This window comes from Cynocephalus volans, chromosome 8 (assembly GCF_027409185.1).
Source record: "Cynocephalus volans isolate mCynVol1 chromosome 8, mCynVol1.pri, whole genome shotgun sequence".
In the NCBI taxonomy this organism is placed as follows: Eukaryota; Metazoa; Chordata; class Mammalia; order Dermoptera; family Cynocephalidae; genus Cynocephalus; species Cynocephalus volans.
In genome coordinates, this window is record NC_084467.1 from 57,101,054 (window position 1) to 57,126,934 (window position 25,881).

The window sequence follows — 25,881 nt, forward strand, 5'->3', positions numbered from 1 at the left end:
AATAAAGTATTTATTTTAAGTTGAGCTAAAAAAGAAAAGGTGAAGATTACGAATGGTAATGACATTTTAAATTCATCCAAGAGTATATCCTATTGTAGCTATCAATTATGCTTAGGTGGGAAGGAAAGATATTTCCATGACATATGGAAGATGTTGGATATTTGTAAAATTCCCTAGAGCATTTTAACATCAAGATGTTTCCTGACATGTTCTGTCTCTCTCTTTGCTTAGCTTTTTTATCTACAAACTCATCTTGCTTGTGGTGATGGGAAAAACAAAACAAAACACCTGCGACCATAAGTTCTTGAGTGTCCTAGTGTCTGAATATCATCTCTATCATGTGTTCATGCTGCCCCTCACCTCGTACACTCATCTCCAGGCTGCTCTGTGCTCTGTTTGTTGCTCTTCCTCCCCCAATTCCCATGGGGAATGTCTCAGCCCTAGCAGCACCCTTCTCTACATGTTCAGTCTCTCTGCTGAACTCACCCACCAATGTCCCAGCTCTCTTCAGGGACCGTCACTTCTCCTATAGCCCTCTCCATGGAGAGTTCCTTCCATCTCCTGTGGGCCAAATGTCATGAGACCAGGAGGCAGTGTTTGGAGTCTCCCGTCCCCCATTGCCATTTCTAATCCCTCCCTGATTGTGAAGAGCAGCCATCTGATAATTCCACACTCTACCACTCCTTATTGCTATTAACGACTGACCTCAGAGCATTCCTCTGCATTTATCCATGGGCTAAGAGATGCTGGCAGCTTCCTTTCATTCTCTGCTCCACTCAGATCTGTAATTCACACCTCTGGTCATACCCTGGAAATGGTTCCCACTGGCAAGTGTCATTTTGGCTATTTCATAACTAAAACTGGTCACCCTTCTCGTGTACCAGGGTCTATATTAAGCAAAGATTCCTTCATTCAACAAATATTTACTGAGTGCCTGTTGCATGCTAGCACTGTCCTAGGCACTCCCCAGGAGTGAACAAAATAGAAACAATTCTCTGTCATCGTGGAGCTTACATTCTAATGTGGAGGGTTAAAAATAAGGTAAGTATATAGTACAGAGGTGGTAATGGGTTCTACAGAAAAAAAATATGGAAGGAGAATGCAGCATACTGGGGGCCACAATTTTAAATAGGGGGACCAAGGAGATGAAAATACTACTAGCATTTGAGCACTTACTATGTGCAAAGTTCCTTGCATCTAATATCTCATTTCATCAGCACAATTCACTGATGAAGAAATTGAGATTCAAGGAACATAAGTAACTTTCACAGGACAGGGTCACACAGCCAGGAAGAAGTAGAGTAAGGATTTAAACTCAGGCTGCAAGCTGGAGACCACTCTGCTATTCACAGTGCACGCGTAAACTCAGCCACAGCAAAGATTGTTTCCCTAAATCTCCTAACCTTCCAGCTCTCTAATTCCCTGCCACTATACCTTATTTCTGACCTCACTGAGACATCTGTTCTCACGTCTTTCCCATTCTCACTCAGTTTACTAGCCCAGGCCTACATTCAAGTTCTTTTCTCTGTCCAGATTAGACCTTTAAGGAGAAAAATATGTTTCTGGAAAGTCCTTAATCGTCTATACAATAGGAGCTATAGTTTTTCTCTTTGGAATTATGTTGTGAAAAAACAGACTCTCAGGCATTTTAAACATCTGACCTCCTTAAGCAGGTTATTCAGTATCTCTACTCAGTAATTGGAAAGTTACAATCACACTCATACAGCACGTGACTTTCCTTACCCTAACATAGTAAAAAATCCTGTAAGATGTGAACAGGTCAAATTTTTCACATGGGGCCACAAGGATACTAATTAATTGACTTGAGAGTCACTAAAGAAAGAAAAATTGGAAGTTGCAACCAATTTTCTGGGGAGCAACTGATTTGCTAAATTCATGATATTTTTCAAGTGGAAATGCCCACTAATTATACCTACCCCACTGAAGGCCCTTTTCAATCAATAAGACAGTAAACCTATTGAGTATCTGCTCTGTGCAGATTACAGTGTTAAGTACAACCAGGCTGAGGTAATAATGTAGAAATTAAGAAAGCAGTGATATGAGACTATCCTCATTAAAAATATTAAAATCATGCTCCCTGGCTATTCTGAGATTTTATATGTTGACTCTATTGTAAAAATGACATGTAAAATCCTTTCTATTAACATACCTGAAGGTCACAGAGAGTTTTTTTTCAATAGCCTAAACCTGCAAAATGTTTTATCAAACCGATCTGCTACGGATTTTAGTATTCACTTTGCTTGTTCCTAGTAAATTAGGTGCGTGGTTCTGAAAATCTGTGGGATTGACCAAAATGCTGATATTTCACATGGTTTCCTGCTTTTTGAGGCAGTTGCCCTATTTACCTCACGTTTAGTATGTAACTGTCATGCTGGTGAAAGAATAGACATCCAGCAAAGTGTCCTCCATTTCTGGCCTGATGTCTAGGCCAAATTATGTGAATGGGGTGTGAGGGAGAACATGAATGTGCAGAATTCATGTCAGAATTCTTCCTGATTAAATACGGGAATGTTTAACAGTAGATTAGAGTGTCTGTCCAAAGAACAACATCATGCCAGGGGTACCTGGTCAGTGCAAATATCATTCTACTTGGATTGAGTATATCCGGGGTTCTGCTGTTTTTGCAAATAATGTTGATTCAATATATCACTGATGAGCCCATAATGTGGACCACATACTTCGCTGATCACTCCATATCCACAAGCTCATGTAATCCACACAACAACCATATGAAGTGGATACTATTATTATTCACATTTTACAGATGAGCAAATAGAGGCTCTGAAAATTTAGATGACTTTCCCAAGATAACACAGCTAGCTAGTCAATGGTTAAGTCAGTTCAAGGGGAGTTAGTTTTAAGTCATAAAACCAGTGTTCCTAACCACTATAATATTCAAGTCGTGGTTGTGCCACTCAATAACCATGCGATCTTGAGTATTTAATGTTTCTGATTCTCTGTTTTGTCATCTTTAAAATGGAAGGTGCAATACCCACCTGGCAGGATAATTAGAAAAATCAAATAAGATAGATTGTGTTTTGTTTATTAAAGTACTATACAATATGAAGGGTTTTTTATTATTTATACTTTAAAGTTGCATTTAAACTGAATGAGGAGAATAAGGGAAGGGACCAAGAAAGTGCTGTATCCAAGATGCATTTGTTTCTTACTTCTGGTATTTTCCTGGCCTCTAAAGGGACCTCTTAGGTCTCTGATGGTGATTAAGCCCAGGAGCTTCTTGTTGTATCTCCATCAGACTCACTGATGCTGTATTTTCTTTCTCTTATGACCTTAACAGTCCAAAGCACACAGTCGTTTTTTTTTTTTAATTTTTATTGAATCATAATTGATTATACATATTTTGGGGGTTCAACGTTGACATGTATTGATCAAATAATACTACTAGTATGCATATTGTTACAAATCGTACTTATTCTTTATGCCCCTTGTCCAATCTCTCCCTATCCCTCTCTCCTTCCTCCCACCCCCACTGATAACCCTAGATTTCTTCTCTCCCTCTGAAAGAGTAATGGTTACTTTGTTGATTTGTTGCCTAGATGATCTGGCCAATGCTGAGAGGTGTATTCAGGTCCCCCAATATTATCATAGAGCAGATGCTTCTTCTGTCACTCTGGAATGGGCTTTGTGGAGAGAGACATCCTCTTTTCTTTGGTCTCTGCTGGTGACTCTCTTTGTGTTGATTCACTGCAGTGGCTGGTGGACCATCTGCATGGCGGTTGTGATGTCTAGCCACTTTCGTGGCAGCTGTGGTTACTGTGGTGGCTGTGGTGGGCCACCCACATGGAGGTGATGTTTTTTGGCATTCTTCTTAATGCTGGCATTGTTCCTGGTTGTGGGAGGGGGCCTGGTTTCTGGCTCCATACCTCAGATCCCTGGTTGGGCCCCGAGGCACTGGTGGTATGCCAGTTGTGGGAGGAGGTTCCAGTCCCCAGATCCATCCCTCTGGCCCCTGGGTGGGCCCCAAGGTGCTGGTGGTGTGCCTCATTATGGAAGAGGGGTCTGGTCCCTGGCTCCATGCCTCAGATCTGTGGTTGGGCCCCGAGGCACTGGTGGTGTGCCAGGTTTGGGAGGAGGTTCCAGTCCCCAGATCCATCCCTCAGGCCCCTGGGTGGGCCCCAAGGTGCTGGTGGTGTGCCTCATTATGGAAGAGGGGTCTGGTCCCTGGCTCCATACCTCAGATCCCCAGGTGGGCCCTGAGGTGCTGGTGGAGTGCCTGGTTGTGGGTGGGGGGTCCAGTCTCCGGGGTTGGCCCCGAGGTGCTGGTGGTGTGCCTGGGCCAGAACTAATTTTTTTTCCTTTGCTTACTTCTAAAATGGGGGGATTTCTTGTGGGAACCAGTACTTAAGCTGTGTGGTTGAGCTAAATTGCTGCTTTGCTGCTGTTTCCCTAGGGAAGGCTTTTTGTGCAGCTCAGGGTTTAATGGTTGACCTTATAGGTACTTCCAAGCTCTCCAGGGACCCAGTGCATCTGGTTTGTGTAGAAACTCTGATCTGGGCCTGAGTCTTGTCATCAAACTGCACCCCATGCAATTCTATATTCCTGACCAGTCTTCTCTGAGTGGTCCTGTGCTGATTGGGGAGCGGATCAGCTGTCCTTGCTGTGTCCCGGTATTCTCCTGGTGGGCCCATCTCCCCCACTGCCCATGCTCCAAACACTTCCCATGGGATGGGCCATGCACCAGTCCCTTGTGATGACTCACTGGCCTCTGAATGGCTCCTTTTTTAAACTTGCTGTGGCTCTTCACTCCTGTGTGGGTCCATGGGAACCCTATTAGTGGTCTTGCTGTCCTTGGGGCCACCAAGACCCCCTTCTCCTCTGCTGCCTCCAAGCAACTCCGTCCCAAGGGCACAACTGCGGCTTTTGCCAGCTCCTGCTCCGTGCACTCAGCAGCTCCAGCCTTAAAGTGGCCGCAGCCCAAAATGCTCTAAGCAGTTTTTTCTCTCTCTCATAGTGGCTTCTCCCACCTTCATGAACTCTATAGGTCTCTCCTCCTCTTCCCCTGAGCTCTAGCAGTCCCAGCTTGGCTGCTGTTGCTTTTCTATTGTTGTAAATTAGTTGATTTGTGGAAGAAAGTGACACTGGGGACCATCTATTCTGCAATCATGACTAGACTACCGACACACAGTTGTTTCTAAATGTGTCTCTCACTCAAATGAAAATGAACACAGTCCAATAGGTTTAAAATACATAAATGTTGGCCAGTCTTTGCTTTGCTCAAGATTGAAGACTTTCACTCCCCAGAGATGAACCCTAAGTCTGAGGCACACTTGCCTGGGTACAGAAATAGATTCTAGAACAGGATTTCTCATCTGAATGGAGTTATCAAATGGGGAACTAACAAGAATAGCACAAAGCCTTAAGCCACTAAAAGAAGTGTTGCTATGTGTAGATAATTTTGAAATCTGAAGCATAAATTAAATTGTTCCCTAGAGCAGGAAAAGGAACCTGGGGTTCAATGATTAATAGAATAAAACAGTTGAAGAATATCCACTCATTTATTTCTTCATTCAGTGGTTCACATTTATTCCATGAGCTCTTCTTAGCTACAAGTCCCTGTGTGGGAATTATGGGGGTAAAATGATATGGCTTCTACCTTCTAGGAATGCACAAAAAGTGGAAAAGTTTGGCACTTCCTGTAAAAGGTATACTGTAACAAATGCCATAGTATAATTGCAAAATTTCAAGAAAAGTATGAATGATAGATCTTTTTACCTGGGAAGATTCTGGGATAACTTCTTAAAGGAAAAGGACTTGAGCTGGGTAACAGGAGGACTTCAAAAAGCTAAGAGTGTTCAGTTTAAGGGAATAACTTGAGCAAAGGCATTAGGGTAAGGAATATCTAGGTTGTATTCAGTGATGATAAACACTGCTGAAGGGAGGGATGTTTTAGGAGATGATCTCTAAAGGTTAGTAGAGATCATATTCTAAAGGGCTTCAAATACTGGGAGAAGAAATTTGAATGGAATTTTGAGAATTGTTTGAGAAAGGAAGTGGTATGATCATCTTTGATTTTTAGGATTAGAGGTAGGGAGAAATTTGGGTATTTACTGAAGCAGTTCAGGAGGAGTAGTCAGGGACGGCTTCATCTGTTGTCATGGAGGGATTCGAAAAATATCATTGAGGCAGAAACATGTGACATATAATAGGATGTGGAAAGGAGTGAAAGCTGACCCCAAAGCTTTCATCCTGAGACACAGGTAGAAGGGTGCTGTTAATCTAGAAGGAGGAATCTCCCAGGATAATACATTTGGACAGGAAGAATGTGTTGCATTGGAGACCTCTCATAGTGGATGTTTCTGCACAGCTTCCATGTAGTATGAGTCCCAGAATAAATAAACTAAATTTGGAAATCACCTGCTTAGAGTAAAGGACTGAATCTAAAGAAGTGCAGTTTTAACCTTGGGGCATGCCTGCATTTAGGAACCATATTGGAATAAGAATGCATTGTAACTTGGAACTTGCTCCATTATATTTTTCTTTAATTAGCCACACAAATGTTAGTGATTAATTTTGAATGTGTGATATTCAAAGTTCACGTTTTTGTAGAGTATATTAATGAACGAGATCTCCTGCTGGTCTCTCTCAGTTGTCCTTGCCTGAGTTAATGCCTAACTGGCTAACCCAGTGGCACCCTGAGTAAGACAATGTGAACACCAGTAGGAAAATTGCAGACATCATGCCTAGAAGAAAAATACGAGCTTCCAGATGGCTATTATTGCAAATACAAGTTAACATAGAAATAATGCTCTGCTTCTTTTCCCTAACTGCTGCCCATCAAAGCCTTTTGTCTTCTCTTGGGTGTATGTCCTTCTCATCTACTTTAGTAATCTTTTTTTTTTTCTTTCTTCTTCTTCCTCTTGACATGCATAGACACTCAAAACTGAACATAATGTGAGACTGAAGGAATTTTTAATATTTGTTGAATGCATCAAATAGAAATAAAATGACTTGTATAAACTTTAAAAATAATTGAGTAAGAAATTTTCTATTTCTTTTCTTATGACTAGAAAAAAATTGTTTTTTTTTCTAGGACACTTCATTTTTTCTCTTTTCATGTGGTGGGAGCTCTTGAGAAAAGTTTTAAATTTCCTTACCTACCCCATCAGTAATTTTAGATGTATAAGTCATGCTCAAAAGAAGGAATTAGTTGTCCCATTATGGTATTATAGCATTTGCCTTGAAATACTCCTCATGGTAGCTTCAATATGCATATGCCTAGACATGCTCATAATTAATATTCTTTAGCAGGAATCAGGATTGTCTTTATGTTTATGTGTATGTGTATAAAATTGATTATGATTGATGTCCAGCAAAATGCTAAGATTTTCCTTGTTTCCCAACTCTGCAACAGGTAGGTATATAATTGGAAAAACAATGAACAAATTTGTAGAATAAGGCCTTGGTAATATTGGTACCAGGACAGATATTATTATGGCTGTATTTATTCAATCCCAAGTACTTTTTGAGTGCCTGCTATGTGCACGGTAATATGAAAGGTATTGGGGTTACAGCAGTGAACAAGAAAGACATGTTCCTGTTTTCATAGTGCATAGAAGCCAGACATTAAACAAGTAGTTACAGTAATATGTAAAGAATATTATAATTAAGGAGATAGGGTGCTTTGGAGGTACCCAGCAGGGAGACCTATCCTGGCCTAGAAGTTAGGGTGATACAGGAAACAGGAGTGACATTTAAACCTATATAGAGTCTTCTTTGAAGAAATATAAAATGTTGCCGTGTTGTAGTTCAAATACAAAATGTTATATAATGTGTAAATGTTAACCTAAAGGCATGTTGGGTATCCTAGATGTTAAAAATAGAAAGAGTTCCAACTTATTTATATCAGTTTACTCTCATTACACATACACACATGTTGCACACACACACATATGTATATATAGATAAATAGAGAAAAAGATATGGAATATATATTATATATATCTGATGTGGAACCTTGGGGTTCTGTGTTAATGTTGATGGGAGACATGGAAAAAAATGTTGCCATCTCTTTTATTAAAGAATCTGTAAGCCAAGGCATTTCAGCAGATTTGACTAGTAATTTCAAACTTCCTGAGAAGAGAATGGAGAAGCTGAGAATCCCCAGGGGGAACTGCTTCACCTCTGGATGGTTCTGAGCCTTCATCGTGTAATAGATGGCTGATGACCTCTGTAACTTTTGTTTGATTATGTGTCTTTTAAGAAGAGCTGCCCACAGATTTAGGCTGCCTACCCCACTACAAAATACTTTTTCTATGAACCTCTGCTATCCCAGAGAGGAGAGGTGACATAAACGAATGAAGAAAGTGTACTAGTGATTCAAAGAGATGTCAAGACTCAGGAGAATCTCCCATTTTTAAGTCCTTTTAGGTGTCTAAAATGGGTGTATTTAATCAGCACCACCTATACCCCAAACAGATTTTAGACAGTTACTTGTGAAAGGTCCTCACAAACTATAAAGTACTGTACAAATAGTTATTTTCTAAAATAATAATTAGCATAAATGAATACTTAGTATGTGCTAGACATCTCATGAGTATTATATTTATTAGTTGCTTCATTTACTAAATCAAAGGTTGATTTGGAGTCGTTAAGTTGTTGCCCTTAACATTTTAACCCTTTTGTTTCTTCAACTGTTTTTCACCATGCATGTGGTAACCCTTTCTGCTAGAGCATGGCCTTTCTGCAGACAGAGTTCATGAACTTGAACTGTTCTCTTGAACTTGAACTTGAACTCTTCTGCTGGCTCTGTTGTCTAAGTCTCCAGGATACAAGTAAATATGGCCTTGGGGCTTCTTTTCCTGCCGGCCCGCATTCACACAGGCAGCATGAGCCGTTTACAGTTGTTTCTTAGTCTCATATTCACAGTAATGACAGCATGGCCTCCCCTGAGATCTGATTTAGAGGCTTGAAATATGCCTCTGAGAGAACACAAAAGATTATTCTGAAAAAGTGTCACAAGGGAGCAGGGATGATGTTGATTTTTCAAGGATGTTTTGGTGGAGTTTCAATTGCCATCATGCAAGGTGAGTCCAGGAAGAGGAAGAAAGAGTTATTTAATGTTGGTTACTCCTTTTGTTAGATTTTATCTTTTCTGGACTCTACTCACAGCCCATTCCCCACTAGCAGCCCATAGAGCAGGCTTTCAGGCACGCAGACTGTGGCAGACAGCATTCTCCCTGCTTCTTCATTCATAGATAGCCCCTTCGAGGGAATTACTTTTGTTAGTGCTCAAAATTACCAGAATCCACTTTTTAACTAAAAGGAACCATTCAAGAAATAAATAAAGGAGAAAAGTAGAAACCTCAATGTTATTTGAAATCCCAAAATAATTCCCAATGTCTATTTATAATGTTTGCCACAATATCAAAGTAATGCATGTACAGTATAGAAAACTTGCATAAGCAGAAAAGTATAAAGAAAATGAAATAGTCTATAATCTAATAAACACAGATAACCACTGTTATCATTTTGGTGTCTTTCAGTTCTAAGATTTTTTATGTAAATGTGACTTTGTGTGTGTATAGTTTATATTATCATAAGTATATAATTATGCATTGTTTTATTTTAACATATGATAACATCCCCTTGCCATTGCAAAGTATTTGCAAGTAGCTGATAGTTTGCTTTATTCTGATTATGATATTGATTTAAGCATATTACCTAAAAAATTCAAACAATACAAATATAAGTATAAATAAAAGAGTGACTATACTCCAAAATCACACTCTTCAGATATTAGTAGTGGTAATATTTTTGTGTGTTTGGTGAAAATTCTTGAAGAAAAGCCTCTCTATATTTATCTCTACAGACACACACACGTGTGTGTGCTTTATTTACTTGATTCCAGGCTCTCTCTAGCTCCTCATTTTTGAGTCCCCTGACTATATTCACATCTTTCCTGCAGAGACTCAAAGACTACCTACATTGCTCATTGGAAAACACCTTTCCTGGCTTGACCAGTCTCTTGAGATGGTCTCACTAGATTTTTTTTTCCCCCTGGGGATCTGGATTGGACCACAGATAACTATGGCACTGCAGATATTATTCATTCAGTGTAAGTTTGAAGAAAGAAAGAAACTATTATCCCTTAACAAAATTGATGCCTTAATTTTTTTTTTTTGAAAGAGAGTTGATGAGTTGTATGGGAAATTCACATCCTTGGCCCTTTTGAATCTGTAGATTAGTGCTTCTCAAACTCTTTTTCGTTATCTCCCTTCCCTTGCCCAAGGAGCCTTTTCAGGCCTTTGTATTTCCCTAATGGCTTCCGTAGGACAATTTTAGTATCACAGATGTACCGTACATCTGGTTATGTACTGTATGGATATCTGTGTGATTTATACATTTAAAAAGTGAGCTTTTTTTTCACCATCCCTGAAGCAGTTTTCACCCCTTTGTGATGATACTGCCCCACTGAGAATGCAGCTGGATCTCTGAGCAAAGCTCACTAACATGTAAGGGTGAACATTCATACAACAGGGTAGAGTTTAAGGATACAATTGAAGTTAGATCTGATTTTCAGTCCCAGCTCCTCTACTTACTGTAAAGTAAGTTACTTTGAGTAAGTTATTTAATTTTACTAAGCTTTAAGTTCCTCAGCGATGAATTATACATAATAATGATATGCACCTCAAATAAATGTTTTGAGATTAGAAGACATAATGCATGTAAAGTATGCAGCACAGTGGCCATCATATATAAGTGCTCTACATAAATTAGCTTTGTATTCTTTGTATTCTTCATAGTACCATGCTATAGCTGGTTCAGTTACAGATGCTTGATCAACCTGTCTATGTAAAAATGGCTAGGATTTAGCTGCATGAGTCCTCATACTAAGACAACGAAAATAGTAAGTGCTTATACTCACTGAGGTAATCAATTGGAGCAAGTGTACATTCACTTTCCTTTCATTTTTATTGTGGCTTTGTCTCCTGTCTTATGTCCATTTTTAACACAGTCCTTGTGTTGAATATGCTTGTTCTGACTTTGATGATAAAAGCAAAGTATAATTTTCCCATTTTCTGAGTCAAACATTTTAGGAAGTTAATTAAATTGGCCATTAATTTTGGATGACAGTTTAGGAACTCTAAGCAAAGACCCAGTTTGAAGAAAAATTCTCTATAAAACATGATGAAAAATGTAAATTGATTTTATGTTTTTGGACTGAGCAGAATATAAAAGCAAAAAAATGTATGCACATGAAATATATATATATAACCAGGGCAGGTGGGCAGGGATTTATGAAGAGGAAGACTGAAAATAACTCTAATCCTATTTATATACTCAGAAATTCAGTATCCTTAATTCCACTCTATGATACCTAGCTTTCTTTTTTTTAAAAAGTGCGTATTTTTATAAAAGAATTTATTATTTTTTTAATTGACATGTATTAACTGTACACATTTATGGGATACAGAGTTCCATTTCAGTACATGTATATAACTTTTGATAATCAAGGCAGGGCAATTAGCATATTCATCATCACAAAACTTTATCATTTCTTTGTGATGAGAACACTTGAGCCATTTCCTTCTGGCTGTTTGAGAACATACAATAAATAATTGTTAATTATAGATGCCTAGCACTATTGTATACCACTAGAACTTATTTTTCCTGCATAGCTGTAATTTTGTGATATCTGACCTTCTTAAATACATCTTCTTCCTCATTTTCATGAAGAACACCTAGCACATTGAAAAGCACGCAGCAGGCATAACTCTCCCAGTGCTGCTGTGGGTCAGGACAAGGTCTATGGGGCTTGTTATATGGAAAAGCATGAAGTCAAGTGGACCTCGATTTGTACCCTGACTCTACCACTTACTGGCTGAAGGAATGTGGGTAAATGATAGGCAATGCCCATCTGAACACATGGTTGTGGTGATAATTAAATGATGCACTATATGCATTATTTGATAAATAAATTATATGATAATTAAATGATGCACTGTCTTTTATGCTTTAACTTAAAGCATAAAAGAGTGTCTAGCTCGCAGCCAGTGCTCAATGGTATTGGTTCCTCCCATTTTGAGGTTTGCCCTTTTCCCTCTTTACCGGCACTCAGCAGATCAATTGAAGCTACGTATCTCAGGACATGAGAAGACTAAGTAGCACTTATGGAAGCTTCTTGACTTTTTTAAGCCTCAGTTTTGTCAGCTGTAAAATGGTGATAATATGTTTTTCTTAAAAGAGTAAGGATTCAATAAGATAATGCATGTAAATCATTTAGCACTCTGTGGAATTCAGAAAACATTGCTCAGTTTAGCTCTCATCACAGTATCTATTAGATCAGGTACTATCATTAGACTATCATAATTCCTAAGAAAATGTTATATAGAGAGATTTTAGATTTTTATACACAACATGTACAGACACACACATGCAATATACATATATATGATATATTTTGTATAATTTAAGCCAACTGCAATCATAATATTCCAAAATGAAGAGAAAAAGAAAAAAGTTAAAAATGTATTTGTAATAACTTTCCTTTGACTCCTTTTTTCCCAAATCGATCCTAAAAAAAAATTGAAAACAAAGCTGTTATGATTAAAAAAAAGTTTGTTACTTTATTAATCATCACTTCAGCTAAAATTCACCAGGTCACAGGAGTGAATTTACCTTTTCAAGTTAAGCTCTCATGATTCAATTGTTTTTACTGACCTAGAAAGAACTTCTAATCTTGTCTTTATGCTAAATGCTATGGTGTTGAGGGGAGGCTGAAACAACACATTACATTTTGTGACTGTCAGGCAAATTCTTCTTCACTGCTAATGATAATGGCTGCCAATTTATTATTTACTGTGTGCCAGGACTTGTGATTTGTATATCTTGATGAACCTCCTTACCCAAGAGTTTATTAGTATAGGTGACCTGCAATTACTATATTCTGAAGGGAAGCAAAGACCACAGTGACATGAAAGTATTTACTTCTAACATCAGTCCTTATTTTAATATACCTTTTCCCAAATTAACACTAGCATCTATCCCCTTCCATCATATGAATGCAGAGCCAATAAATTTTCCCATAAACATCTGATCTTAAAAACAGCGAATTTACAATGTAAATACAGCACATACTCATATTTATTGCAAAGTGAAATTGCCAATTTCAGAAAGGATACAGGATTTCATAGTCAATGAAAGTGATGATGTAAAGCTGCTTCAGTCATGCCAAAGGTCATTGTCAATTGAGGGCTTAAGAGAGATAAAACTTAATAACTAAATAAGAGAAAAAAAGTAAGCTTACATCATAGACACTTAAAAGAAAATCAAGAAATTGAGAAGTCCTTAAGGGAATTTATAAAACTCTCAATTAGTTCTGCCATAATGGCTATATTTATGATCATGAATTAAAGCCCAATATGAACCTTGGATGGTGTGTAGAGCTATAATATAATTTTATCAGAAAAATATGCCCCAAATATCAACACACATCATTTTTGTTCATTCTAAGAACTCATTATTATTGTAGCTTAAACCTTGTTAATAAAAGAACTTTTTACAGGTTTAGTTTATGCTAATTTTGAGTCCCAATCAAACCTTTCAATCATTATATACTATGAAATTTTAGTACCATTTTTAAATATATTAATTTTTATGTGACTTCTCTGGTATTGACTATCCTCAGATAACAAGGGCATCCTATATCATCACATTTAATCTTCACAATATCTACAGAAGGTACTATCTCCATTTTATGATATGAAAAAGCTGAATCTCAGGGAGCTTAGGTAATTTTCCCTGGGTCACACAGTGAGGGATAAAGTCAGGATTCAAATTTAATTCAATCTCTTTCCAACATTCTTTCTTTTTGTCACTGCATGATAGAGAAAATGCTCTATAAATTATTGTAGAACTGAATATAAATTTATCTTTTTACTAATTCTAACTAATATGATCAGCTTTTTAAGGAAAAGCTAACCCAATTCCCACTCTCTGCTGCTTCATACAACTTCTGGAATTTCTTCTCTCTTCTTTTATGCATTCTGAGCCTTTCTGTTGCTTCCATCTGTTGGTTCTATCTCCTGCATTCTCATCCCTAGGCGTGAGGGTCATTTACCTCCTGCCTGCAGCAGACCTGGTGGAGTGGGCAGTTGTTTGGGTGGATAGACTGAAAGATGGGGATGGTCTCCTAAACAAACAAGAAGACCCTCTCCTGCTATCTATGCTTCAGATTGTGCTTTCTGTGTGACTGTTTCCAACCTCAGATGAACAGAAGGTAAAATTTGCAACTCTCATGACACCTGGTATTAGTAGTGCGGATCCTCCCTACATTCAAATAAGGTTGAGAGCACTGATATCATTGTCCTAATTTAATGGAGGTGTAGCTAGACTCACTGACCTGCCCAGGTAAAGTGTTGACTACACAGCACAGTCAAGACTGAAGCCCGCAATCGCTGACACAATCCTATACTCTTTACTGGGACAGCAAAGCATAATACTAAGATTACAGGTTACTTGGTGTCTGAATTTGAACTGATTACCTATGTGCTCCAAGCTTCCTCTTCTGTAAGAAAGTGATGTTAAAATAGCACCCATTTGGTGAGATTGTTGTGCAAATTAAAGGAGATAAAAGATATAAAGCATTGAACAGAATTTGGACACAGTAAATGATTTATTGACTTACTGATCATTTTGTGACAAATGCTACAAATACCCCCAAGAGATGCACTACTCTGGCATAAGTTCATGCTAAACGTAAAACTGAAAATAAGTCCTCTTCATCAGCTGCCTTTGATGTAAGAAAATACTAAGATTCAACAATGCAAAATGGAAGAGATTATAAAGAAAATGGAGAAAAGTGTGCAGCAAGGGGAGACTAGCGTTGCTCACTCCCCAGACTGGCTTCAGGCACATGCTATTACATACATGCTTCCCCTCCCTGCACGTGACTGGCAATAGGGGGATATCAGGAATCTCTGTTGAACTCAGTATGTAAACATTCGCTTATTTCTAAAGCAAACCTTCTTATACTCTTATTCAATTTCTGAACCGATGTATTTTGCTTCATTTTTTCCTTCCTCCTTTTTTCTTATCTTTCTCTTTATCTTCTAAAACTTCTCTCTCCCTTCCTTTCCTTTAAACGTTTTTATATATATACAGTTTGTAATCTTTGCCCACATTCATATTTCATTTGAATATTCATGAAATGTTTCCAGAAATTGAGGACCTTATCTTTTAAAGATGCCATACTGTTATTAAGGATTTAAATTATTTTCGCCTCAGACTGTGTATCTTTGTGTGTTTGTGTGACCTTGCTCGGTAATGAGAGTCACAGAAAACTGCGTTTCAGAAAATGTATAATCACACACTGGTGACTCTTTGTACCCTTTTCCATTCTTCAGAAATCCCTAAGTATGCGTGCCAATTGCTTTCTGGTACCCTTGAATTGCTATTTTGTCAGAAGTCTACAAGCTAATGGCAGCAACGCACCCTTCTTGGGGTATCACAAATGTGCCTTCAGGTGCCTGACATAATTCTATTCTGATTCCTACGCTCCTGGAGCCGTGTAGGTATGAGTGAAGCATCCAGAGTCAGGCAGTGCTAGGTTGCAACCCAGTTCTGTTCTGATTGTTTACTTGCTGGGTGACAATGGCAAAGCTCTTGAATGACTTGAAACCTCAGTTTTCTCATCTGTAAAACAGAGATCAGGATTACAAGGTAATATAAAGACCCTTGAATAGTTCTTGGTACGTAATAAGAACTGTAGAAGTTTTAGTTGCTGTCACCACTATAGTTGATAGATCCAGGAAACCTAGGATTGAATTTCAGCTTTGCCACTTATAAGCAGAGTGACCTTGGGCTAGTGAAATAGAGGTAATTATGCTGAACTCATTTATTCCTCCAATCTATAGAGAACATAAAGCTATATTAGTGTTTGATATTTGATGTTATTGGACAACAGACATAAGAGCCACATTGATAAATACTGCCTCTACCTTGAATTCTTTATAAATTAACAGTAACAATATAATAATTACAATATTAAACTGTTCTCTAACCTCATATAGTGCTCTATGTTTTATTTGTAGTTAATATTATATTCCTCTTCCAAACTATAAGCTCCGTGATGGGAGAAACTTGCCTCATACATTTCTATGTATCCGTCAGTACCTAGCACAATGCCTAATTATTGCAGGAACTCACATATGAATAAATGAATATTAATTATTCAAATAATCAATTTGTTTATTTGAATAAAACAAACATGCATTAAACAAATTTTATCTCCTAGTGAGCTAAGTATTGTATCAAGCAACTTAAACAGATATAATAGCCACCTGTGTGATATGTGAAAAATTAGGTGTGCGTGCATAGAATCATGGTTCTTATGACAACACAATTTTAGTGGTGGAAGAAACCTGAAAATTCTAGTCTACCTCTGTATTCAATGAAGAATTCCCTTTTAGTGTCACCTCCCTTTGTTTTCTACCTAAAAACCTACTCAACTTCAAACCACCAACTCTAATTCACCAACCTTAAAGAAGCTAACCCTGACAAAATAACAGACACAAAACCACCAACAATAATAATATGTTTTTGAGTGCATACTACGTTAAGGACTTCGCAAAAATTATTCCCTTTTCTGTGCACAACAAGCCTTTAACATGGATACTATTTTTATCTATATCATTTTAAAGATGAGAAACTGAGTCGGAGAGAGATTAAATAGCTTGTCTCTGGTCATACAGATTGCAAGTGGAAGAGCCAAAATTCACACCCACGTCTGTGTGAGTCTAGAGCCCAAGCTTCCTTTTGTTAAATCATGGAATAGCATTCCATATACCACTCATTTGGCAATTAATCTTGTGATAAAATAATCTCATAGGGTTGTCACTTAAACTATTGTCTTAAGCTCTTGTTTGCATATGTTACTGTTATTTAGTTTTCCATATGTTTATGTCTTATTTCTTGAAAGTTTACATATTTGTGTCCCCAAAACTACCTTACACATAGTAGAGGCTCAGTAATACAATAGATCCACTCAAACCTCCAGTGAAGGGATACTGTTTTTAAGGCAGTTTATTTCTCTGTTAGAAAGTTGTTCTTACTGTAAGAATTGCAAATGCCTGTAAATAACTTAACATGATAAGATCCTAAAACACAGAAATTATGCAGTCTATTGCTGTCATTTCATGGTTGAAAGACCTAAGTTTAATTGACTTCCCCAAGGCCACAAAACTATTAACTTACAGATCTGTGGCCTTAAACTCTCCTCCCCTGAGTCACTGTCTGGTAGCATTATTTCCGATTCAGTATTAGAAAACAGTTTCCAGGTCCCTCTTAGTCCTCTTAGGCCATGAGGTTTGAATTTTCTACCATCTTGGACACTTTTCTGGTTTTAGCCCAATTTTCCAATAATCCTATTTTTTTTTTTTAATTTTATTTTGTCGATATACATTGTGGCTGATTATTGCTCCCCATCACCAAAACCTCCCTCCCTTCTCCCTCCCCCCCTCCCCCCCAACAATGTCCTTTCTGTTTGCTTGTCGTATCAACTTCAAATAATTGTGGTTGTTATATCTTCTTCCCCCCACCCGGTTTGTGTGTGTGTGTGTGTGTGTTTGTGTGTGTGTGAATTTATATATTAATTTTTAGCTCCCACCAATAAGTGAGAACATGTGGTATTTCTCTTTCTGTGCCTGACTTGTTTCACTTAATATAATTCTCTCAAGGTCCATCCATGTTGTTGCAAATGGCAGTATTTCATTTGTTTTTATAGCTGAGTAATATTCCATTGTGTAGGTGTACCACACTTTCCGTATCCACTCATCTGATGATGGGCCTTTGGGCTGGTTCCAACTCTTGGCTATTGTAAAGAGTGCTGCGATGAACATTGGGGAACAGGTATACCTTCGACCTGATGATTTCCATTCCTCTGGGTATATTCCCAACAGTGGGATAGCTGGGTCGTATGGTAGATCTATCTGCAATTGTTTGAGGAACCTCCATACCATTTTCCATAGAGGCTGCACCATTTTGCAGTCCCACCAACAATGTATGAGAGTTCCTTTTTCTCCGCAGCCTCGCCAGCATTTATCGTTCATAGTCTTTTGGATTTTAGCCATCCTAACTGGGGTTAGATGGTATCTCAATGTGGTTTTGATTTGCATTTCCCGGATGCTGAGTGATGTTGAGCATTTTTTCATATGTCTGTTGGCCATTTGTATATCTTCCTTAGAGAAGTGCCTACTTAGCTCTTTTGCCCATTTTTTAATTAGGTGGCTTGTTTTCTTCTTGTAAAGTTGTTTGAGTTCCTTATATATTCTGGATATTAATCCTTTGTCAGATGTATATTTTGCAAATATTTTCTCCCACTCTGTTGGTTGTCTTTTAACTCGGTTAAATGTTTCTTTAGCTGTGCAGAAGCTCTTTAGTTTGATATAATCCCATTTGTTTATTTTTCCTTTGGTTGCCTGTGCTTTTGGGGTCGTATTCATGAAGTCTGTGCCCAGTCCTATTTCCTGAAGTGTTTCTCCTATGTTTTCTTTAAGAAGTTTTATTGTTTCAGGGTGTATATTTAAATCCTTAATCCATTTTGAGTTGATTTTAGTATACGGTGAGAGGTATAGATCTAGTTTCATTCTCCTGGATATGGATATCCAGTTCTCCCAGCACCATTTGCTGAAGAGGCAGTCCCTTCCCCAGTGAATAGGCTTGGTGCCTTTGTCAAAGATCAGATGGCAGTAAGTGTGTGGGTTGATTTCTGGATTCTCTATTCTATTCCATTGGTCAGTGTGTCTGTTTTTATGCCAGTACCATACTGTTTTGGTTATTATAGCTTTGTAGTATAGCTTAAAGTCAGGTAGTGTTATGCCTCCAGCTTTATTTTTTTTGCTCAGCATTGCTTTGGCTATGCGTGGTCTTTTATTGTTCCATATAAATGTCTGGAGAGTTTTTTCCATTTCTGAGAAAAATGTCTTTGGAATTTTGATGGGGATTGCATTGAATTTGTATATCACTTTGGGTAGTATGGACATTTTCACTATGTTGATTCTTCCAATCCAAGAGCATGGGATATCTTTCCATCTTCTTGTATCCTCTCTAATTTCTCTCAGCAGTTGTTTGTAGTTCTCATTATAGAGATTTTTCACCTCCTTGGTTAACTCAATTCCTAAGTATTTTATTTTTTTGGTGGCTATTGTAAATGGGCAGGCTTTCTTGATTTCTCGTTCTGCATGTTCACTATTGGAGAAAAGAAATGCTACTGATTTTTGTGTGTTGATTTTGTATCCTGCTACTGTGCTGAAATCATTTATCAATTCCAACAGTTTTTTTGTAGAGGTTTTAGGCTGTTCAATATATAGGATCATGTCATCTGCAAACAGGGACAGTTTGACTTCATCTTTTCCAATCTGGATGCCCTTTATTTCCTTCTCTTCTCTGATTGCTCTGGCTTCCAATAATCCTATTAAACAAAGACTCTCTGAGGTAGTATGGGGGAACAGAAGCATTCATTTATTACTAGTAGAATTTTCATTGAATATAATCTTTATGAAAAATACACTGGTATTCTCAGCAAATAAAAATTGATCTGCCTTTTCATTTGCTCATCTCACTTTGTAGGAATAAAACTATGTCTTAAGGAAATAATTAAAAAGGAAAATGAGACCAATTTATACAAAGAGAAATTTAGATTACTATTTAGAAATGGCCCAACATTTGGAGAATGTCTATAGAGTATTATATAGTTGTGGGAAATGATGTGCAGATCAGATAGCAATAAGGAAAATCATGTAATAAGTGGAAAAATATAAAACACAAAATGGCATATTAACTGCAATGTACAGACATGTGAAGAAATTAGAGTTGTAAATTGTAGATCCATTAAGGTAAAAGGGTTCTTTGTAAATTTCTGATGTTTTGTGTATTTCTGCTTTTCTGGAATTATTGATTAAATCTACAGTAAGGGCTATAGTGCCCAGAGGTGGACATATAGCTAGAGTACCAGGTTTTTGGAGGGAGCGGGAGGAGGGGGGTCGTTAGAGATGGATCTGGGTGGGAGCACAGATGGCTTTGTAAACATTACACTGAATAATCTGGTCTTCAAATTGTAGATAGGTGTTTCAGTTTCCATCTGATGAGCCTTAAAAGAAAGCACACAAACAAAAAGCAATAAAAGTATCATTTCTAATAATCTGTCTGTTACTTAACTGCTAATACAGCCTAAGCTAGGTGAGATATTTGGAACTCAATAACAGAGAGTTGATCAATTAAAACCTACAGATATTTTTCTCACATTCTTCCACCAAGCCAGTTTTCTCCAAACCACAATGGTTTGATTAATTTTTAATCTTGATATACTCATATAAAAATTTCACATTTATTTTTGCTGTTATTTTTCTTATCAGTTACAGCTCAGTATCTCAAAAATGTGAGAAAATTTTGAGCACTTTCGATGAGTCTGTCTCATTATTTAAGGTAACCTCTGTATTATCTTAAATTGTAAAAATTATCATAAGAATAGCTAATTGTTATTAGTGCTTACTATAGACCAATTGCTGCACTGAAGACTACCTCATTTTATCCTCAGAACAGGCCTACAAAGTGATTATTATCACATTATCCCTGTCAAAGACCATTCAGATAACAAGTGTCAGAGATGGGACTCTATCCCAGGTGTCTGATGCCAAATTCCATGCTTTTAGCCACTACAGTGTGCCATTTCTGAGCATTTTTTCTAGTTTATCCAAGGCACTAAAGAGCCCAGACAAAGAACGGATCTCTGAGATAATCTACTTGAGAGTTCCTTCCCAATAGACATGGAACCACTGATTCACGCTCACTAGATATTGTGATTCACCTGTCAATTCACTTGGCAAGACTATTTATTATCCACCCAACTTTCACTATTGTAAAATGTCACGGAATGTCACGGAAAACTATTAAATAATTTACAGAATTGAAAAATATGCTCATGACATTCTCTTTATCTACTAACATTTGCATTTCTCACCAGTTTTATCTTTTTCTTCCTAAGAAATCTCCTCACCACATTATTGTCTCCCTTACTGCATTCTCCACCACACTACAGACAGAGTGATCTAAACTCAAACTCACTGTGAACACCACCACCACCCCACCCCATTTTAAATACTTCAGAGGCCTCCCCTCTTCTTAGAGGGTATTCTAACCTCAGTTCTAGGAACTCCAAGGACTCAAGAAATTTATAATTCTACTTTAAATTATATCAATATTGTATATATGTGCACTTTGCTCTGAAAAGTATCTATAGATTTGTATTAGAGTATCAAAAGAGAACTATGATTTAATGACTATAAATCACTTATAATATAAAGACAAATTTTCCTAAATATTTATACAAAACTCATCATGACCTAATTCCTGACCCCCCAAGCCTCATCACCTTCATGTGTCAACCTTTGATACCCACCACACTCACATACACACACAAACAACGCCACACTTCCTGTGGTCTCTCAAAATGCCATATGTCTGCTCAGCTCCACACGTATGCCCATGCTGGGCCTTATTCCCTTTCCACTTCGTGAGGTCCTATTCATCTTCAAGCCTCAGCTCCAAAGTCATCTTCTTAATGAAACCTTCCCTGACCTAGCCAAGCAACATTAAGAGCTTTGCTCATACATTTTTTAAAAGTGTTTATCAAATCACTTTCATATTTGATTGTAGATGTATCTACCCCTTCACCAAACTTCAAGTTCCAGTCACATGGTGGCTATGACCCTGATATGATGGTAACATTCCAGCCCTCTCACCACTGTGGCCCAGTTTTAACTAATAGGGAGGGAAGCAATTCTCCTCCAGAACCTAGAAATCACTCAATAATTATTTGAACTAATAAAGGAGCAAATAAACTGAGCAACACTATTACAAAATTATGGTCTCTGTTTATTGTACCTTCATTATTTACAGATGTGCATAAACCTTACCCTTCTGAGATCCAACAGTTGATAATTCAAAGACTTAATAAAAGGTCAGTGTAATCCTGGCTCTATTTTAGAGACTGTGAAGGTCCCATAAAAGAAGCTCATGCCATAGTTCCTTCCTTTTAAAAGTTTACAGTCCTGTGGGCAGCAAAGACATAGACACGCAAACTCCAACTGAAGACTCATCCAACAGTACTGTAATTGCTTGCCCTCAAATGGTACTGTAATTACCTACTCAAGAGGCAAAATAACATAGTCATCAGAGCCTAAACTTTATGTGTACCTGAGTACAAATCTTAAGGTTAATGTGTACCAGCTGTGCAAGACTTTGAGCCTTGGTTCCATCAACTGCAAAATGAAGATAATGCTCACTTCAAACATTTACATAGATTGTATCTATAAAACATATAGTAAGTGTGCAATGGATAATGGTGTGGAGGTCATGCTTGTAGTGAATGTTGATGCTGCTGCTGCTACTGCTACTGCTGCTGCTATTAGCACATTGAATGGTAGCTCCTTGAGGACAAGGACCATGTTTAATTTTATCTTTACATCCACAGCACCTGAAATAGTGCCTGATGCATAGTAGATACTAAACAAATGCATGTTAAATTAACGATCGATTACCAAGTTCAAGATATTGAAAGCTAAGAGAAGATAGAAAAGGAGGGGACAAGAATGAACTAGAATGATCAAGGAAAGCTTTACTGAGGAGAGAGGTATACAAAGGGTAGGTTTTTTCATAGCTGCAGAAGAGAACAGAAGTTACTGAAGGTGAAAGAGAACAAGCATCACACAAAGGTGTGTAGTCTATGTCAGGAGTGAGAAGGAGTGAGTGTGTTTTGTTTGGTAGGAAGGGGAAGCAGTGACCATGTGACATAATTAAATACTATATAATTAGTAAAACTGTTTAGTACCATGCCTATTTAGTACCATTTGCTCTTTAGTACCATGCCTAGAGATTAATAACAAAGAAAGCAATCCTAAACTTTGATCCTTTTTGGAAGCTACATGTTATAGCAAAACAATACAGGAAACTGTTTCGTTTGGACAAAGTGTATGGTATAATGTGAAAGACATGAGCTTTATAGAGAGGCAAATCTAGATTTGAATTTTTGTATTTCCACTTAACTAACTATATTATCTTCGGCCAATCTCTTACCTTTCTGAGTTTCTGTTTCTCTTCCGTAAAATGAGGATAATCATGCCTGTCCCACACGGCTGATGTGGAGCATGAGTGAAATAATTTACGTAAGGTACCTAGTGAAATGCCTAGTGCAGCAGGTGTTCAATAAACATGAGATCTGCTGTTATTTTTAATACTGTGAATTAGTGCATTTATGTATTTATGCTAAGTCAATGTGTACATTTTGGTTGCCTATGTTTTTGGACATGTAAACTTAAGCTAACTTGATCTGGAAATAGTTGGGCTCTTTGAAATAGAAATAATCCAGAAAAGGACAGTGTGTAATGTGATACCACTTGGTTGTTTGTCTCTTCAAAATGAAGAAACACAAAAAGTTTTGAGTTTGGACAACTGATTAGGTTGAATGCTCAAATAGGAAACATAATGTTCTCTATTAACCACCTGCTGTACAAACTGTCATGCAAATACTGCCTTATGCTTTATGCAAAACATTCGAAAACCTCTGTGATTTTGTTTTTCTGCTTGGATTTTCTTTTCTGTAGTAAGATATGTAAGTGAATTAATTTCAAGTGTGTTTGTCTGTAAATCTGCCAAATATTTCCTTTTAAATACTTGAGCTCCATGTTGAATATACAGTTATTGTTCTTAACACATTATATATTTTTTAGTAATAGATTTTATCCCTTAATCATTTAATGGGCTTTTAGTTCCACATATACTGAGGTGTCTCCTATGCCCAAAATAAATGAAAGTTTTTCATTTCATGCAGGTTCTTCTAGGGGACCCAGCCCCCTAACCATGGGAGCCCAGGACACCCTCCCTGTTGCAGCAGCATTTACAGAAACAGTCAATGCCTACTTCAAAGGAGCAGATCCAAGCAAGTAAGCCCAGGACTTGGTCCACTGTATTCTCCAAGCTATATTCTATCTGGTGGGGGACACTCTAAATATAACTATTTCATTCCTATCCCCAAACCAAAAAACTCTAGTTAATAATAATAGGTGGCACACCGAGAATAGAGGAGAAAATTTAATTAGGAATTTTAATTCACAGCTTTTAAAAAATGTACCAAACATTCCAATAATCTAATATCTTACTATCCAGAAATTTCTAATTTGGTTTTGGTTGCAAGTAACAGAAAACCCTAACCCAATTCTGTCAACAAAAAGAAAATTTATTGTCTCATTAAATTAAATGTCCTGATCATGTCTTTTATTGTCTTAATCTTTCCCAGATGGGAATCACCACACATAAGTTGAAATATTGGTGCACTGGAATAAGAACATGGAAGAAAAAATACCTTCCCCAAACAACCAGAGAAGCAAGGGAACAAATTATATGTTACCCATACTAAGTAAGGAAAAACTGGCCTAAAAAAAAGGAAAAGAAAAGGGAAAAACATTATAATCACAGCAAAGTAAAAATTCTAGTGAAAATGTACCACCCTCTATTTACATGAGCCTGATTTCACTTATGCAAGTACATACTGACAATGGACTTGATATGAATACATATGTGATATAATTAAATTTTTACCTCTTGATAAAGAGTCCCATGGATAGGATTCAGGAAGTCTGTTGAGTCCCTGAGACTATATTGGGTATCTTACGTGTGTACACATGTGTGCATTTTTCCATAGAGACTGTAGCATTCATCACTTTAACAAAGGGGTTCATGAACCCCCCCAAAAAAAATTAAGAGTAATTACTAGTCTACCCTGAAAACTAAACACCTAAGCCAAACTGGTTTTCAAATGTGTCATTAATGTAATTCCAGATCTGAATTTGATCAGTAAATAAAGGGCAAACCTAGGTGCAGGAAGAATTGCTCTTGATTTTTTTACTTATGGGGCTAGGACTGAGAAAACCTTAGTATCTATGGCAATAAGAAGGAGAGAAAAAAATGTAAATGTGCATATAGAATACAAGAACATATTATAAAATTTTTGAAGCAGTGATCTCTACATATATTTTAAATGGTAATTCACATGACTAATCATGAATCCTCTCTATACTTCAGAAATACTAGTTTTTAAAAATCTAAATCTAACAATATTGGTACTGGAAAACCAATATAATGAGTAAATCCACCTGTAAGTGTCCTACCCAGCCACTAGGATCTATCAACCACCCTAAATGTCCTGCCTCTTTAAACAACATCTAGATCTTATTCTAGACACAGAATGTTGTAGAGAAACAAACATTGTGAACTCTGGTTTCTCCTATGTCCTTTCTCTTTGATCTTCAGAACATGAAGGCCATTTGCCACATCCACATATCAACAGAAATTGAAAGCCACCTCATGCAGAGCATGCATTTGAACTTGCTAAAGCAAATAGACACCATGAGCTTAGGTTGAATATATACTTTATATACACATTTGTTCTGTAGAATTTTCTTTAAACAAAGAATTTTCATAACTTTCTGTCGTAACAGTCCTAAGAAGTACTTATCACAGACCGAACTATACCTTAGAAAATTCAGGCTGGCCTGAATTGAGAAAAGCTTGCAAAAACACACCTGTAAAAATAATAATAGGAATGTGAAGGGAATGTGTCTACCTCAGTGAAAACCACTGGGAACCACACAAGAATGAATTATTTTTTGTCTGCTTCCTTATTGACTTTTATTCATTCATTCACCGATTTATTCAGAGACCTAATTGTTCTCCTTACTTCCACTTTTGCCCCCCTAAAGTCTATTCTGAACATACCATGTCACTCCTCTGCTCAAAACCTTCCTATCTTGTTCAAAGTAAAAACAACATTCTACCAGGAAATGCTCA

At 37.4% G+C, this 25,881-nt stretch overlaps 1 protein-coding gene across 1 annotated transcript in view; it reads left to right on the forward strand.

The window, feature by feature from the left end:
- The window catches only part of SGIP1 (SH3GL interacting endocytic adaptor 1), a 181,322-nt gene that overhangs the window by 138,379 nt on the left and 17,062 nt on the right, over window positions 1–25,881 (forward strand). Inside the window, exon 19 of the mRNA XM_063105768.1 lies at window positions 23,867–23,978. Coding sequence (XP_062961838.1) covers window positions 23,867–23,978 — 112 coding nt within the window. The remainder of the gene's footprint in view (window positions 1–23,866; window positions 23,979–25,881) is intronic.